Below are 18,244 nucleotides of genomic sequence, written 5' to 3' on the forward strand. Positions count from 1 at the left end.
GTCTGCCCCTGATTTATAACAATTTGGGTAAAAAAATACTCTGAAATGCAGCTTCATTCTTTATAAAAATGTTAAAAACACCAAAAACATGATCTTCTAGGTTTTGTTTGACAATCCTCTGAAAATGTGGCTTATTTTTGGCTTATTTTAGGCCAAAAAGATCAAAGTTTTGAGATAAAAGGCTTTGAAATAGTTCAACAGGGGTGTAATATTCTCAATAGAACGAGTTTCACTTGTTGAATTGACTAACAAAAAGAATTAAACTTTTTCTCAATACTTCTCTGTAAACACAGGTCAACTGGAAGTTTAGGAACATTTCTTTAAAAAGAAAGAAGTAACAGAGAAGTTTTACCTGTGACCTCTGAAGGTCTTAGCGGCTGATGTTCCCTCAGATCGCTCAACTCCCCGACGGAGCAGCAGAGAGAGCGCTCCTCCTCCTGAAACCGATCCCTCTCCCGGAAAACTCCGATGCTTTGCTCAGATTTCTGTTTTTTATCTGAGCTCCAGTCAAAGCTGCTTTCAAACTATCAATTAGACATACGGCATTAAGACACTTATCACGCAGCAGTAATTAGCTCCACAATGCCGGTTTATCTCATCTGTTACCGAGAATTTGGAAATGTGAGAATCCGGCGTGAACTCTAAGCTGCTCCTCATTGTTCACCCAGGCCTCACACACTTTCCTATGATAATCAGATTTGTAATTATCACCTGTTCTGAACAATCTTATTAAAATGTTAAAAATGCATAATAGGAAGGTTGGTAAGAAAAAAAGATTCACATTTTTTAATAAAAAAATTGTCAAACGATTGGTTACAAACACAAATGTATTTAAACAAAGTGATGAAGATGATTTACAGTTCTGTGAAGACGTCTCTGTTGAAAGCTTTATTTTAAGATCTTTTCTGGTAAAGAAGCATTAATTATGAAAACGTTCAAGATAACTTTTTAACAGATTACCTAATTATTCAATTGTTCACTTAAAAAATAAATCTTACAGATGTACCTTTAATTCATCTGTTTTTGTCCTTGTACACATATGACTGATGCAAAATCCTTTCACTTTACGTCATGCACCTAAAGCATTTTCTCCTATGATTGTTTTTCTAAAAAATATGGATTTTTAGATGACAGAAATACAACTCCGGCGTTTCTGTTGCATCGACACCTGTGAACTAAAAACCCTAATGAGTGCCTTGTTTTTCTGAAATATTGTTGCACTGAAATCACTTTTGATCAGATAACGGATGACAAATTCCCAGAGCACAGCGTGTTTCTTACTTCTTTAATTGTGAGAGAAATAGAGCTTTACATCGTTGCCACCTGCAGGCGAGCAGGATACATAAATAAAACGTTCTTACAAAATGCTGGAATAAAACGACAAATGGGTTTATTTTATTTTTTTACATTGGATTTGTTTTATACATTATTCCTATTTACAGGTTTGCCCTTCTTTGTACATGGTGTAGAATGGGTGTGTACCAGGTGCCTAGTACAAACATTTCCTTCGGCATGAAGCAGACCCTCCTCTTCCTCCTGAGGAGACGCTGGCTTCTACTTCGAGTGCATTCATCGATAAGTTTAAGGCTACAGGCTGATCATCACTTTCATTTTCCTGATTGTCCCTGCCGCCTCCCCCCCTCCCTTCCCATTTGTTAAAGCTGAAGCGTTCACGGAGTAAGAAACTACAATCTGACAACTTATTTGTCTCTTCAGTCAATTATGAACGCCTTGAGGAAACTGTCAGAATGCGTGACAGCCCACGCTCGTCATATAATCTATGGACGCCGGCGAAAGACAACTTAGGTGCAGCGCTCCCTGGTGGATAAAATACACCAAAAGCAACAATGAGAAGCTCATTTCTCTGACTGTCTTTAAAGGGATCCCACCAAAACCTTGAAATAAAAAGGCGCGGAAGCAGCTTCCTGGACTCGCGCGCTTCATAGCAGACCGGGCCGGATGTGGTGTCCTGAAGAAAAAAAAAAACAAAAGAAAAAAAAAACGAGCGTACAGAGATGAGAGACGCTGCAGAAAAAACCACCCGGCCAGCAGGCGGCTGCGACATCGCAGAGTCAGCTCCGCATCGACTCGTTAGTCCGGATTAAAAACACAGCTAGAAAAGGACAAACTAAAGTTTCAGCACCAAAAGTGCCAAAGTAACATGAAATAACCGGACAGTCTTGGTCATCCGACACGCAGAGGAGGAGTTTTTAGTTGGGTGAAGGAAGCATGTCTGCAGAGCTGAACCCACACTTGGCTGCGGTGGAAGCAGAGACACTAAAAATGGGCTATTCTGGTGAACAAATGTTGCCGCGGAAACGCAGAACCCTTCCGGTGGTTTCCGTTTTCTAGTTATCGCCTACCGTCCCATGCCTTGTGGAGTCAGCTGAAACTCAGATCTGTGTGGATCGACCCTCCGTCCACGACAGGATAAAAATAACAACGCTGCTGGGTGGGGTGGGGGTGGGGGGCTCGCGCTGTCCAAATACTTGGTCAAAATTGAGAGGCAGATCACCTGAAAGTGATCCGGAGCACTTCTTTAGGGAATTTCTGACGTCCGGAGCTGCGTGGAAGGATCTAAACGTCCAAACAAATGCAGGAAATGTCAGGTTTTCTACTTTACAGATAAAAGCTTTTAAACATGCTGCACTGCACAGGTGGGGGTGTGCCTCAGCAGAAGAAGATCTCTCCGTCCATAGGGGGCTCTGAGACATGCTGAGAGTCTGAAAGAAGAAGAACAACAACTCTGCTGTGACATACGATCCGTGTTTCCCTGTACATAAAACTTCAGAGACATTTCTGATCTTCTGTTGCTCATCTGCTCACAAAACGCAGATCAGAGGGGCCAAAAGCCACGAGCCTCACATGAGTAAGATCCGGTTCATAAAGTCACACTCTATTCATTTTTTGATCAGTTTTCAAAAGTTTAAAAAAAAAAGGGTTTACAAAAGTCTAAAAAGCCTCTTTTCTCTAAAAAATCGTTTTCCTGAGCATTTCTGCAGCTGGACCACTGTGAACATTCCTGCTAAACCAGATCAGCGTGAGTCCAAATGGAAACTTCCATCAGGGAGGAGGCTGATCTTTTTCGGCAGCTCTCAGTATTTTCCAGAACAGAGTTTGGTAACTCTGGACGTCTTTTCCTCTCTGTGTTTTCAGTTGTGGCCACAGTTCTTACCTGCAGCGGCGGCCCCGCCTCCTTTGCTCTTTTTCTTCTTCTTCCCGTCTTTGCTCTTGCTCTTGGTCAGCTGCAGGAAGCTCTTGGAGATCTGGTTGTTGGCGTCGCTGCTCTTCAGGCCGGAGGAGGTGAAGGGGTTGAGGCCTTTCGCTTTGGGCTTCGACCTCGGCGGCAGCATCCTCGGCAGGGAGGAGGAGGAGCACGGGGAGAGCTCCAGCGGGTCCAGCTCCAGAGACTGGGAGCTGCCGGGGAACAGGAACTCGTCGGACGTCGTAGAGGGCGTCCTCTGGAGGAGCGAGGGGGGAGAGTCAGACACGAGCAGCAGCTGAACGCTTACTTTAACGGCTTTAGAGGCTCCACTGAGGACAGGAAGGGGAGGATTTTCAGCTCCTGACAGGTGACTGCATGGATTTGGTTTTCTGTCTGTCCATGTGACCATGACGACAAACCTTTCTACCCCAAACATCGGAAGAGTTTGTATCACCTGTGGGGCAGAATCAGGCTAAAAACATGGGTCTGAGAGCATCTGAGAGCTGCAGATTTCTCGGAAGTCTCCTGGTTATCATCACCAACCCGGCAGGAGAGGACCGACTTACATGTCTTAAGGAATCCATCTTCTCTTTGTGCTAAATCAAAAATCTTTTTTCATGTCTCAATTACAATTTTTCTCCTTGTTTAGTCTCATTTTTCAAGACAAAATGTTTAGGTTTCCGTCTTTTTCTGTTTGACAAACAAATAAATTTTTGTGGTTTAATATTAAACTTCTTCTAACAGAGCCAGCGGCCTGCTAAACCAACAGATTTGTCATCAGAAACATGTTTTTATGCAGTGGATTTTTGTAGAAAATGCAAACAACTCCAGATACTCCTTCAACAGACAAATATTAAGAGGAATTTTCGAACCCCCTCTGCTTAGCCCTGCCGTAGTGCCGCTGAGCAGAACAAGCTCATCCACGCCGCTCACCTCAGACAGTCGCAGCTCCTCCATCTTGTCCAGCTGCCGCCGCACAGCCTCCTTGTCCCTCTCCAGCTTCCTCTGCGCGTCTCTCAGCCGCTCCAGGTCTTTCTGGTACTCCTCCTTCCGGATCTGCAGCTCCTGCTTTTCGGCCTCCAGCGCCTTGTGTTGCTTCTCCACCTCCTCCTCCTGCAGTGGGTGGAAGATGCATATCCGTCGATTTATTGAAATGACTCAGAAGAAAGCAGAGGACGTTGGCAATAAGTCAGTCCAAAAGCCAAAAAGTAAAAAGTTCTTCTGAAGTTCTGTAGTTCCGCCTTAATGCCGGTGTTGACTGCAGGAAAGAAGAAAGCTGGAAGTCAAGACTTCACTGCTGCAGACTAAATTATTCAGACTCTTCTCGTGTGTCTGTTTAAATAAATATTAGATTTAAGGAACTTGTGCTTCGCTGGAGTATTTCCAGTGTCTTGTGTTTTAAATTTTGCAGTCAGAGAAGTTTTTCCTCCTCAACTTTTACTTTTCATCTTTAATAACTTTCCCCTTCGCAGGCTGTGATTGAGCTGAAGTGGTGCAGCTGGAGAAGATCTGGCCCCACAAAAACACCTGAAGCACCTTTGTTTTCTTTTGGTCCCTACCGATCAGCTCAAAGAAACCTCCCCGGTCTCAGGTGAGTTTACAAGAGTCCTCCAAATTCTCAGTCCAAGGACATTTTTAATTCATGCTTGGAGAGGAAAGCCATGTTGGAGATGAGTGGGAGAAAACGAAAGCTTGACAGAAGACAAGTGGACATCCAAGTGAAGCAGACTCCTCCTCCACCAGCTCAGGGGGTTTTCACAACCTCAGGAACAGAATATCTAGAGCAGTGGAGCAGAATCTGTGGCCTGCTGGAGGCAATGCTATAAAATCCCAGCCAACCAACATCACATCTTTTAGCTGGCCTCACCGGGAAGATATATTTGAACGAGTAAAATTAAATGTGTTTTAAAACTTTCTAAAACTATTCCTAGAAACCAGTAAGAAATCAGTAAACCTGTGAGAGGAAGGACCCTGGCTGTAATAGAAACGTGAAATGGAAAAACAGACTTTTTCAGATCAGAATTATTCATTTCTGAAGGTCAGAAAACAGTTTGAGCCATTTTTTATCTGATACATCTGATGGATAAACTTTGACATCACAAATTAGATTCTGTACGGTGAAATGAAACCGTAAGTGCGTAAAGTGATATTTATGTCAAGACATTGCAAACATAACTGAATGAAAATATTAAATATTTTCCTTCAAAATTAGTTTTTTGCTTTCAAAAACTATTTTTTTTCTTTCACAAACTTTTTTTTTCCTTCTAAAAAATGTTTTTGCGTCTACAACACAAATGTTTTTATTTTACATGCGTTCGTTTGTTTGATGGCAGATATTTCACGATAAAATTAAACTCAGAAGGTAAAATCAAAGATAGGGAGAGATGTGAAAACATTTGTGTCGCAAACGAAAAAATCTTTTTTTGAGAGCAAAAAAGAAATCCTTGCGAGGAAAACTGCTGATCAGAGACCAATGAGGAGGATCTGCAGTCACCTGTAAGTGCACCAGCAGCTCCTTCTCAGAAAGCTGCTGCTCCCGGACCTCCCACTCCCTCTCCTTCCTCCTCTTCTCCTCAGCGTGAGCCGCCTGTTGTCTCTGCAGGGAGGCCAGCTCCTGGCGCTGCTTCTCCAGGCTGCGCTGCTTCTCCTGCTCCACCAGCGAGCTGGGCCGCGAGGACTGCCGGGACAGGGCGGAGCAGGAGGAGGAGGAGGAGGAGCGCTCGCTCAGGGCCTGCCGCTGCTCCTCGATGTAACTGTCCTGCTGGACCACCACGGCCTGGAACGACGGCCAGGCGGAGAGGGTTACACTCACAAACACTCTGAATGGATGTGATGCGAGGCGGCTGCCGTACCTGCAGACTGCTGAGCAGGAGGTGCAGGTTGGAGACGCTGTGGAGGAGCTGCTGTTGGACAGAAGATGACAGCATCTCACACGAATGCAGAGACATCTTTCTTTAGTTATTCTATTGAGTTTTCATGTAAGAGTGGCTTGAAAAACAGTGACTCTAGTTCATGAATTTGACATTTTCGCCTCTCAGGAGAGCCCAGAAACTCGACCTTTACTGTGCTGTGGGTGTTTACCAGCACGCCGTTCCCACATACAACCGTTACACAACAGTGTGTCTGGAAGCGTCGCAGTGAATTCACTCAGATTACACGGCCTGTCTGCTGCAAAGATGACGGGAGCAGACTCAGGGAGAGCCGTTCCCGGTTCCTCCTGCAACTCGTGTATGTGAACAATTCTGGATTAAAGAATCAGGAAGCGCCCTGTCGGAAATTCAAGCGGCGTTGATGTGAACTTTACTTTTCTTCCTGTCTACTTTTTTTGTTGTGTTTTTTAGAAGTTCACGGGAGAATGCAGCAAATGCACAACCAAGAGTTTTGCTGCAGTGTCAGGTGATGTTGGGTCTGAGTTTTGTCTGTTTTCTGCCAACAGCGACTCAGAGGCCGAATCCGAATTGCTTCCCTACGTCTATGGCTCCCCCCTACTGCTCCAATTGTAGGGGCATTTCAAGCTTTACTGCTTGTTTTTTTAAAGGAGGAGCCGTAGCGACTGGTTATCCCTCCATCAGTAGGGGGATCCATGTTGCGCTCTGGCATGAAGGATTTCTTGGATGTGCACTGAGCAGGGACTTCTACATTTAATTGCAAGTATAAAGATTTTGTTCCTGCAGGAGTTTTTGAAGTCGTACGACTGATGTTTTATGTTTTCAAGCATCATCGAGTCGTAGTAATGTCCAAATTTGAAGACACAATTTTTTCCATAACCATAGGGATAAATGTAGGGGTAAGGAAGCAATTCGGATTCGGCCTAAGTGCATTAAAGAAAGGGAAGTGGGCGTTACCTCACTGTTCCTTTTGAGCAGCTGCAGCAGGTTGGCGTTCCCTCCCTGCACACAAACACACAGTGAGAACGACTCTCACACTTCTTCCTCTCACACAGTTGTCCTGCAGAGTTCAAGCAGCATGCATGCATCCAGGAGAAGCGGCTAAAGACGAGAGCATCCAGCATGGTCCTCCAAAAGGCGGACAGTGGCTGCACCAGAAAAACTCGTCTTAACCTGCACTGACCTTCTTCAGAACGCTGTCAGACTCCGTCCTGCGCAGATCTCCCGTCACGTCTTCACTCTCGTCTCGGTCGCCACCTGAATAGTAAAGAAAGCGCGGAAATTAGGCATCAACAGAGAAGAGAAGCTGACTTCAGTTGAGCTCAGTGTTCAGCAGAATATAGATTCATAGTTTCCAGGGCCATCAATAAAAGAGGGGAGGAGTTTATGTAAGGACGAGGAGCAAAGCAGCTCTCCATCATTTCTGCTCTGCCCACAGAGCCTGATCTGCAGTTTTTTTTCGTGTACCTTCCCTTAAGAAGACCCAGGTTTGTTCAAACAAATTTTTTTATTTCTTTTAAGTAAATTTAACCTAATAGTTATCAAAATTTGCATTATGAACATTTATCATAAAACAATTAAATCAAAACACCAAAAAGGGGAAAAAAATGCAAAAACTGAACAAAAAAAATGCTTTATTAAAGAATTAAAATAACTTCTGTTCCTGCAGAGAAAACTTAAAACAAAAAAATGTCTTAAAAAAGGAGCCTTCACTAAACATTTCAAAGAATAAATTAATAAAAAAAACATTCTGGTATGGTTTTCTTATTGTTCTGAATGACATCTACATGCTTTGTACCTTTTATGTAATGAATTCTTTTGAATTTTTTTTGTGTCTTTCCCCGCATTTAATGTTATAAGGCAGATACAATTTTACCTGATTCAATTAAAAAAAGAAACACCTTCCTTTGGTGTTCTTTCACACTGCACTTTTGAGGGTGGACCACTGACTGTATATGAGAACTGTAGCAAGGGAGAGTGCCGTCACCTACAGAAAATGACTTGCTTCCAGCTCCAACCGAATTAAGTCAATTCAGTCGCCATTTTTCTGCGATAGGCCACGTTGGAGCCAGATGACATCAGTAAACAGTAATTGGTCCGAGTCGGCATGAGTCAATATTTCGATGGCGACGAGTCTCTGCAATCAGGAGTGAGTTTGTTGGAAGTCCACACCCCAACTTCTTGAAAGCGGGCTACACAAAGTCTGCCAATTACACGTTTGAAACTTGGTTTCTTGGAACCAGAGGGTATTTCCTGTTTGGAATGCCAGGGGGGAGGGGCCACTCAGTCCAGTACTCATGTAGATTCATAGGGATGAACCAAGCAGACTAAATATCACATCACAACAACTACGCGTTTGGTGGAGCCATTTCCCTAAACCCGCTCTGACCAAAAGTAAGCACCAGGAAGAAATCGTGACGCACGCCGCTTCCAATCTGCTAGAACGTCTGTGTGCAATCACACTGTAGTAAACTGCTCAGGGTTCACTTACAAGTACCGAGTTATGTGCGTGTTCTGCTTTTCAGAGGGGAATTTCCAAAAGACACAATCAGCCCAGTGTGAGAGCAGCCATCATTTCATCAGTGTTCGTTCCTTATTGACGGCTAACTTTTCTTTAAAAGTCTGTGTGACAAACGGAAATGGAGTCATGCATGACGAACACAGTGGAAAACCACAGCTCAGTGTTCAGTTCCTAATGACTGACAAGTGACCGGTTGATGCCGTCACCCACTTCCTGTGATGGAAGGGACTCGTCCACGGCTATCTGCCAGATTTATGTGAATTATTTCTATGGTGGGAAAAAGAGAGCTGCTTGTGCTCCTCTGTGGAGGCTGGGAGATTTTGACTTTAGTTTTTTGCTGTTTTTTTAGCGTTCATATCTAAAATTCATGTCAGACTTTCTTTTTTGTGTCCCTGTTTGCACATATTTAATCAAAAACTGCTAAGTATCTCCATTAATGTTTAAATATTTCACATTTCTCTTAGTAAAAACGTATCACATCATCTGTTGACTGCCTCAAAAAAATCTGTGCTCATATTCTTTTTAATGAAAATGTTTTTCTGCAGTTATGTATATGTGAATTTTGGAGTTCAGTCTGTTAAACTATCAGCTTGAAGGCAGTCAGTTCAGAGGTAGCGCCTCAGGCCACATTTCCCCCAGGAAGCCTCCCGCTCTGCTGTCCAAGCTCCCGTCTGAAACGCTTTGCTCACCGTAGAGAACAGGGGCATTGTGGGAAGTGCTGGCTGTGAAGCCTGCAGCTATGTCTGCACCAAAACTTTGTTTGAAGATGAAAAAAATAAATAAAATAAAAGGCATTTAAAGTGGAAGCGGGCTTTCAGCATCTGCTCATTTGCAGTCGGTGCAGGGCAGCCGGTGAGGGGCAGCAGGGTCGACAGAGCGGTGGTCCTTACTTTTGCTGATGTGCATCTGGTGACTGTCGAAGCCTCCGAAGGTCTCGGCGCGGCGAGGCAGACACACCGGCCCGGCGCCTCCTCCCTCGTGGACGCTGGCCATCGCCCCCCCGAGGCTGCCGTTCACCAGCGCCTGTAACGTCTCCACTGCAGCATGCGCACAAACACACAGAGGGCGACATTAATGCGCAGCTCCCCTAAGTGAATTAGCCTGGCTAACTGTGTTACGGCTCATCTCTGCACGCATGAATCCTGCCAGGCGCTTCTGCTCTGGCTCCTGTTGCTAGGCAACCATTGACAACCTGTTGGAGACACAGGCTACTTTGTCCCAAGTTTAAATATATTAGCAATCTCAAATTTATTCAGACTCAGAGAAGGCATGAGCAGCACTGAAGGTTTTTCCAGGGAAAGAACAGGAAGAGAAAGACATCAAAGATGGTTCCTGCTTCAGGCGTCTCAGGAAGGCGGGAAGGAATTACAGCCAAAAACACTCAGAACAGACCCATAATTCTTTTAATGTGAAGTCATCAAACCTGGAAAAATGCTTAACAAATGACTACGATAATCACAGACTTTGTGCTTTTGTAGAAAACAGTTGCCTGAAGCCTCACAACTACTTAAAAAAAAAACAACTCTCCTGTCATTCGGTTGATTCTAAACAAGAGCTGTATTGTCCAGGAGTGATTGTGGTTCACTAAAGAACTATCATTAAAGAAAAGAAGCATCACTTTCATCACTAGTCCAATTTTTATAACCTGAAAGGGTAAATAGTTTGAAGACCCACTCTGATCATTTTTTGATCTATTCTAAAAGCATTCCCAGAGGTCTTTTAATTATGATGCCATTTTTAGCCAAAATTAAAAATCCCATCACCCTCGATTTACCTCCCTGTTGGTGAGAGGTCTCTGTTTACATGCTCTCTTCTGCCAGCTTACAGCCCAGTACACCTTCGACTTGATATCACCGTGGGACAAAAATGGCGAGCAATATTGGATCTATCCAGCCGTACAGTTTTGATCCAGATTCCAGCTCAGACGAAGAAAACAAAGACGTTCGTTCATAAATGTATTTGTCTCCAGGTGGATGCATCAGAATGGAGCAGAGCAGGGAGCTTGTGGCCCATACAGCATATTTTCTACATCACAACTACTTCCTTTTCAAACGACTTTGTTTCGTCTGCCGACAATTTGAATAAAGAAACACACAATGCAATTTCAAAGACCCACTTCTATGAAAATCTTGTTTTTGTGTTTTTAACATGTTCTTGTAGAATTGTTTTCTTTTGATAATGGAAACATATCAAATAATTTAAGATTAAAACTAGTATTTGAATCAGGAGCTGATGAGAAAAATGCCTCATGAACGGAAATGGGCGGGTCTCCCTGCTCTGTCCCAATGCTGCTCGCCATTTTGCTGCACCATTAATGTTAGCTCGGGTTGAGAGGGGTTGTGAACTAGCAGGAGTGAGTGTAAACAAAGGAACAATGGGATATGAGTGGAGGCTTACTTCCACAACAACTCAGAGGTAAATTTCTAATGAACTCCTGCCGCTCTGCAGAAACTATGTACTGTAAACCTACAGGTTTGTATTTTTTATTTTGCCTAAAACCGGCATTAATATAATGAAAAGGAAACAATTTTACTACAAATCAGAAGATGACTGGAGTGCGACTTTAAGCTTCTGTTCCTTAATATATTGTTACATGTTAAAAACACCAAAAACATCAGAGTGGGTTTTAAAGGGAGTGAAACTGACTAAGTTTTATCTGCAGAAACACATCAGCGCTTCATATATAACAAGGCTTTATTGGATGGCGATTGTTGCCGTTTTTTTTATGTACACTTTATGAACAGAGCAGCAGAGGCAGAGCTCCAATAAAGTCTCAGCTCACACCTGAAACCCTTAAAGGTTTTTCTGAACACAAACACTTTGGACCTCTCAGCTCTGATGACACAAGGCCGCCGGGCCAATTACACCTGAAATAGGACGATCTCTCATGTCAAGGGTTGTAATGGATTTTCTTGACATACAAATCAGTCCCGTGTCAGAGAAAATTATACGGTAGAAGGAGGCGGGATGTCAAATATCTGCAGTGGCACTAAGCGGCGGCTAAGAAACAAAATCTAAATGATGACATTTTCAATAAAATGGAAGTATGAGTGCTAAGAGAAGTGGATTGGTGTTCTTGCTGGTGTGTTCACTGTTGTGAATTCTTTAAATATTCCTCCATCACATGCATAATTGATCCGTCTTTGCTCAGTCTTACCTTCCTGCAGAGCATCTTTCATGATGGAAGCCCCCCGGGGCGGCTCCTGGCTGCAGGCTGACCTGAAGAAAGGCTCGACCTGCCGCGAGGCCTCTTCGCTCGGGTTCAAGCCTTCCCACATCCCCCTGAAGAGCCGCACTTTCTCCTCCAGCAGAGACATGATCTCCGTGTCCTTCTGCTTCAACATTTCTGTCCAGTGAGACACGGAGTGCGTGGAGACGGTGAGAGGAATAGTAACCGGGTTTTGCCTTCACATAGGCAAATGCCTCATTTTTGCCTCACCCCTCATCTCTCTGGCTTTGCTCTCCAGTTGTCTCTTGTCGTCTTCTGTCTCACTGGGAATCCCTTCATCCTCGTCCTTATCCCTGCCAACACAAAGAGAATAAGGTCAGTAGCCAAAATCAAGAAAATCTTTACAGAATTTACAATTCAACAAACGTCTAAACAGATCTCATAAAGGATTTAAAGATCCAATCCAATGAAAATGGTGTTCTTCATGAATTCTTGTGGCCTTTTTCTCATCTATTATTTAAAATAAAGCTTAAATGTATTTGTGATGCAGACAATACTCTGGGCGGGCCAAAACCTCCTTGCTACAAGCTCTGACCAATGGGGATGGGGAAAAGGGGCGGGGCTTATGAAATACTGCCACTCTGCAGGAACTATATCCTAGAAGAAGACACACAATTTTTTATTTTTGGTAAAAACGACGTGATCATAATCAAAAGATGATCAGAGTGGGTCTTTAACTGTGAGAAATATAAAAACGTTCAGATTATCTCTTCTATTCTTTCATTTGGAGCTTTTTGGACGAGTTCAGATTAAAAAATGTGGGTTTTTTTCACGAGGACAGACTGTTTTCATTGTCATTTCAGCCAGTTGTTTAAACTGGAATCAGTATCTCTGAGAGAAATGGGGGACCTGGGGAAGCGAGACACATAAACTAAACCTTTCTCCTTCCTACTGGCTGCATTCACATAACCCTCATCTTAAAAGTGAGCGGCCCTTGAAGCCGTCGCTGAGTGCATTCCATCCCCAGGTAGAGTCTGGCTAATCCTCCTGACAGCACAGTCCTGAGTGTTGCCATCCTAAGATCCGGACGGGATCCCGTTTACCGCACAGGCGTTCAGACGGAACAGAAGGAAAGAATCTTCTAAACTCACATGGACTGCATGCTTCCCTGGATGAGCTGCATCCAAGTGTTGCGTTCCTCCTTGGAGCTGGCCAGGACCTCCATCATCTCGGGCTTGTCGGTGCCCGCCGTGATGAGGAAGAGGCCGCGCTCCTTGTTGGCGACCTCACGGACGATCAGCTTTTGGAGGGAGAGGACGGTGGAGCGCTGGTCCTGCGAGGGAGAAAGGGGGGGTTTGAGGAGGGGGAGGGCACGGGAGAAGAGGACAGGGGAAAAAAAAGAAAGTGGGAGGGTCGAGAGGGAGGAGAGGATGGAAAAACAGGAGGAATGGAGGGTTGCAGAGGAGGGAAACAGAAGGGGGGGGTGATGAGGGGGAAGAGGAGGGAAGAAACAATGACGAGATGATAAGATGTGGAAAAAGATATTTAGTGAAGAGCAAGGAGGACAAATGACGATGCTGAAAGCTTGCAGCTTAACCATAATCGGTTTTCTGTTGCATCAAGTCAGACAGCTCAGCTGTGACCACATCCCAACATCCTTTCTGCAAAGTGAGTCAAGATAAACCGCAAAGAAGTCAGACCAAATTCTGAACCAGCCTGCCAACGTTTAGGTCAAACTTGTGAACCCATTTTCAAGCATCATCCAGAAGAGAAAAGCTGGATTTCTAACAGCAAATGGTCATTAGACTTTATAGATTTGGGTAGTTATTCAGACCCATTCAGATCATCTTTTGATCCATTTTCAAAGATCCTTTAAGTATGATTCCGCAGTTTTTAGGCCAAAAAAACAACAAAAACTTGTGTTGTTTTCTTGGACATAGTTCTTGCAGAGTGGCAGTAATTTATTAGAAAATCACTTTAAGTTACGGGGGCGGGACCATTGGTGCAAAGCCACACCCCTCCCTGTTGCTGAGAGTTTTCGATTTACATGCTAACTTACAGCCCCTCACAAGTTAATATTAGTGGCGCAACAAAAATGGCGAGCAACATTAGAGCTATCCAGCCTAACAGTATTGAACCAGATGCCAGACGTCTTTTTCAAACATCGTTTTTTTTCTGCTGAGATACTCAGAAATGCAATTTTAAACCTAATTTTCTTCATATTTTTGCTACATCATCAGAAAAAATCCAACAAGAAGACAACTTTTCACATGAGTGGGTCTTAAGTTTTACAGATCTGCTCTCATCGACTAAAACATGTCAAAAAATGCCTTTAAATGATGGATGTGATTGTGGGGCCTCGGCCTCTGCTTCCATCCCTGTTAATGTGAAACAGGAGGAGTTTATTAAGCTAAGAGGCTGCTGGTCCTACAATCCCACAATATTCCTTCTAGCGGCACTTCTCCCAGATTTCTTCCCTGATGAAAAAGCAGACAGAGTAAGGGAAGGAGAAGAGGAGGGCAGAGACGTACCAGCATGGCAAAGACGTATTTCTGATCTTTCTCTTGGAGGAAGACCAAGACGTCTGACAGCAGCAGAGCGTGGACGTCTGGAAGGTCAAGAACCAGCAGGTGAGTTGGTATTCATATTTGCAAAGAGAAGAACGAACAGAGTGAGCGCCCCCTCACCCTTTAGCCTTCCCTGCGCGTTCTTGAGCTGCAGCGCTCCGTCATGGATCAGCCTTCTCCTCAGCAGGTCCTCCCTGGCAAACATCTGCTTGTTCTTCATGGTCATGATGGACTTGCTGTCCATGCGGCTGTGAAACTCCTTCAGACGCTGCCTCTTCTCGTGCTCGTTCACCTTGTTGTCCACCGCCGCGATCACCTCCTTCACCAGCCGGATGGACTCGTTCAGGTCTTCGAAGTCTTCGTCGCTCTCTGAGATGAAGAGCGGGAGAAAGGGCAGCAGTTTTACATGAAAATAATAAAGACCCACTCAAAACCAACATTTTGGTTTGGATGTTTCCCTTCAGTAATAATCGATCGATCCCGTTCGAGAGAAAACCCATGAGTTCACTTCAACCTCCAGTGAGAGATTAACATTAAGATCAACTTTATTAATTCCCGTAGGGAATTTCAGTTGTAGTAGCAGCAAAATAAAATAAATCCGAAATATACAGGGAAGAAAAACTCCAATATATATATACATACAAACTTATACACATACAAAATATACATGCAATAATGAATATTGACTTTGATATTCAAATATTCTCAAATGTTTATGATCAAGTTAAAAAGAAAATTCAAATATTTATGTCAGCAAAAAGATTTCTTATAATATTCACAATTTTCCTGGATAATTTTACAGATACAACCGCGACAGATCCTGCTCATCCGCAGAAACCAATCAGTGTTCTTGTTGCGTCGAAGCAGGAAAGTTTTGCATTCCCATCAGGAAAAATATTCCTACTAAAAATAATGTATTTACATGAATGAATATATTTTTTTTTTAAAAACAGATCTAACAGGAAATGAATTAGGTACATTTTCTTTTGGTTACCAAATGAACAAACGTCCCCACAAGAGTGTTTGAGTCCAAAACCGTTAACAGCACTGCTTTCATCAAGCAGTGGTGGTTGTTATGGCAACAAACAATCCCTTTTCTGACTTAACATCTAGTAAGATAGCTGATCAAATGTTGCTTCGCATTTTGACCCACTGACGCCTCTAAAGCGTCCTTCAGGGTTTGATATTCAACAAATGTTGCTGTCAAACTAAAATTGTGCAAAATCACTGCTCTGTTCACTCTTATATTTTAAATTTCACCCCCAAAAAAATTGAATATCTTTCTTTTTCTAAAAGCCAAGCTGTTTTTTAACTGATAACTTATTCAGGTTGTCAAAGCTTGTATTAATTTGGGAATGAAAAAATAAACTGTAAATATAATAGTCAGTAAATATTCATGACTTTTTGAATGTTTTATACTTGTGGGTCGACCCTGATTTAAGGTCACTGAAGGGAGAACTGATCCCCTGATCCCCCAGCATCCATCATTCTAGCACTGGTGTATTGGTCTTAAAATGCAGCAGCAGAGAGAAACACAAAGCGGGTTTGAAGGTCTGCAGGACGAAAAACGGAGTGAATGACACTCCCTCCAAATATGAGATTCTCCTTCTAAGCTTCTTGTGCTTCAACACTTCACATCAGCAAAACAGTCTATCCAACTCGGTGTATCGTGTTTGTTTCTTTTGGGTGTATATGACAGTTGGCAGGAAAGAGTTTTCTGAAAGTACACTGGGGATTAAGTCCCTCATCCCACATGGATCCATAAAGAGGCTCCTGGGAAGGATTACGGAGAAGGTGCGCTACGGGAAGCCAGCTGATGAGAGCGGCTTCAAATCAGATATAAATATGCTGTGAAATATTTCAGCTTCCTAAATTCTGCTTAATCTTTTATTCAGAAAAACACCTTTTTCCAGCTTCCTCTAAATATATGAAGTGGCGTGTGAGAGAAAATCTGCCTTTGAGGAAGCTTCCAGGAACACACCGGCGAATGAAATACGTTTTTGTTTTTAAAAAGGCTTATTTTGTGTGGTTTTTTTTGTCAAGAATCACTGCGGATGGTGCTGGGCTCATGATGTTCTACGCTGCGGAGATCTTAAAACTTTTATGACAGAGCTTTTGAAACATTTAAGTTGATTTGGTGGTGACATATTTAAAAAAAAAAAAAAACCTTAAACCACTTTGTGGTTTTGAATTGTCCACAAGTGGTTTCATGGGTTCAACTAAAGTAATTCTACCTGTTAATTATGTGAGATTTCTTTTACTCATCTACTCTGGAAGCTGAAACTACTGATTCTGCAGTTAACGATGCCTTTTCTCAACCCCCTGTGCAGTCCAAACGCTGTGAGTTCTACCTGTGAGCGTAGAAGAAAAGAGAGAAAGCCGACCTTTGGTGTGCTGCAGCATCCTCTGAATCAGCACAGGGTACTTTGTTATCCTCTGGGTCACCAGCAAGATGCATTCTGGGATCCCGAGCCGCCGCACAATACTGCTGCTCATCTTTTTCTGGAAGAACATGAACAAAATGTGCGTCGGTGAAACGTGTTCACCCAACAGGTGGGTCAGCTGGGAAACTGAACCTCAGATGAGCAAAAAGCATATTTTTAAACAGTGGATCATTTAAACAACAAGAGGTGTTTAAAAGCTTTAGGCACTAATTATTATCCAGAAACTTCAGCACCAATACATTTCTGTAAAACACACACACAAAGAGTGCTTCTCCTACTTGGTCTGAGTTTTAATAAAACACATAAATGTTCCCTTTGATACAACTATGATTGAGAAGACACTTTTTTTGTTTGATATTTATTACCTCAGAAATTAAAACAATAAGAAAGACAGAACAAAATAATTACAATTGACCATGTCAATAGTGGCTATTTCCACCATTTGCTGCAATGACAGCTTGACAGCAACTTCTCATGCTCCTCGCTGGCCTCATGATGTTGTTCTGAAGGAATGTGTTCCACTCTCCCACAAGTTCTACATGGAGTTCTGACAGGTCGCTTGAGGGTCCGATCATCCAGTCTCTGCTTCAGCTAGTCCCAGACGTGCTCTATGGGGTTCAGGTCAGGGGTCAAACCAGATGACGGACTCTCACTTCCTGAAGTTCAGCAGTGAGGATTCCGCTACCGTGTGCTGGTGGACTTGGGCGCTGATGATGGGTTCTGTGAAGTCTCTGGGGTAAGAACTCGCGGTTGACTGGGTCATCTACAATGACCAAATGGGTTTTGCACCTCCTCCTCCGGAGCAAACCCTCGGCGTACCGCTCACATCGCCTCCTCCATCATTTCTGTGCAAACTGACCCGACACGCATCGGTGAACTAGATGGTAGACCATTGCTGCATTATCCAGGACATGTGGTCTTGAGTCTTGCATTCAAGTTAAAGTGGTGGAGTCGGTTGTGAACAGTTTGTCTAGAAACCCCGGTACCTCTCACATCTGGTGAACGGGCCTGCAGATGTGTGCCATCTTTTACATTACAGCCGGGCGAGGTTTTCCTGCAGACCTCTCCTCCTTACAGCGTACAGAATCCCAGCATGCATTAGACATCATTCACGCATTTGGAGCCCTACACTTTTAAGCCTGTCATGATAAAGTTGGGCACAGTTATCATCATTGTGTCCAAAAAGTAATTTGTGTAATTAATCTCTGCTTGATCCGTTTGTCAGTACTCTGAAGGCTTTAAGGCAACACATGTTTCTAAGGAGCAGCATCAACGTTAAACCCGCATGTTCTGCAAAGTAAAACATTACAACATTTTATGACGGGAACATACGAATAAATGTACCGGCTACAATAAAGCACAGAGGGAAAATAATGAGATCAAAGTGATGCAGAAAGCACTCCAGAGATGATCCGTTAGAACTTGATTCAACATATCTTACCGTGTCTCT

General features: G+C 43.4%; 1 protein-coding gene across 5 annotated transcripts in view; it reads right to left on the reverse strand.

The window, feature by feature from the left end:
- Window positions 1-1,270: 1,270 nt before the first annotated feature.
- akap13 (A-kinase anchoring protein 13) overlaps window positions 1,271-18,244 on the reverse strand; it is a 117,980-nt gene continuing 101,006 nt past the window's right edge. For 3 of the 5 annotated variants that reach the window (XM_020700578.2, XM_011493920.3, XM_023953665.1), the window contains 14 exons: window positions 16,735-16,852; window positions 14,471-14,719; window positions 14,315-14,391; window positions 12,935-13,116; window positions 12,054-12,136; window positions 11,772-11,960; window positions 9,505-9,651; window positions 7,277-7,350; window positions 7,051-7,095; window positions 6,058-6,108; window positions 5,700-5,981; window positions 4,139-4,321; window positions 3,176-3,461; window positions 1,271-2,723 (listed from right to left, as the gene is read on the reverse strand). In XM_020700578.2, coding sequence (XP_020556237.2) covers window positions 2,671-2,723; window positions 3,176-3,461; window positions 4,139-4,321; window positions 5,700-5,981; window positions 6,058-6,108; window positions 7,051-7,095; window positions 7,277-7,350; window positions 9,505-9,651; window positions 11,772-11,960; window positions 12,054-12,136; window positions 12,935-13,116; window positions 14,315-14,391; window positions 14,471-14,719; window positions 16,735-16,852 — 2,019 coding nt within the window. In that variant the 3' untranslated portion in view covers window positions 1,271-2,670. The remainder of the gene's footprint in view (window positions 2,724-3,175; window positions 3,462-4,138; window positions 4,322-5,699; window positions 5,982-6,057; window positions 6,109-7,050; window positions 7,096-7,276; window positions 7,351-9,504; window positions 9,652-11,771; window positions 11,961-12,053; window positions 12,137-12,934; window positions 13,117-14,314; window positions 14,392-14,470; window positions 14,720-16,734; window positions 16,853-18,244) is intronic. The other 2 variants (XM_020700574.2, XM_020700573.2) reach the window with 2 other exon arrangements.

Source organism: Oryzias latipes, chromosome 3 (assembly GCF_002234675.1).
Source record: "Oryzias latipes chromosome 3, ASM223467v1".
NCBI classification, from domain to species: domain Eukaryota; kingdom Metazoa; phylum Chordata; class Actinopteri; order Beloniformes; family Adrianichthyidae; genus Oryzias; species Oryzias latipes.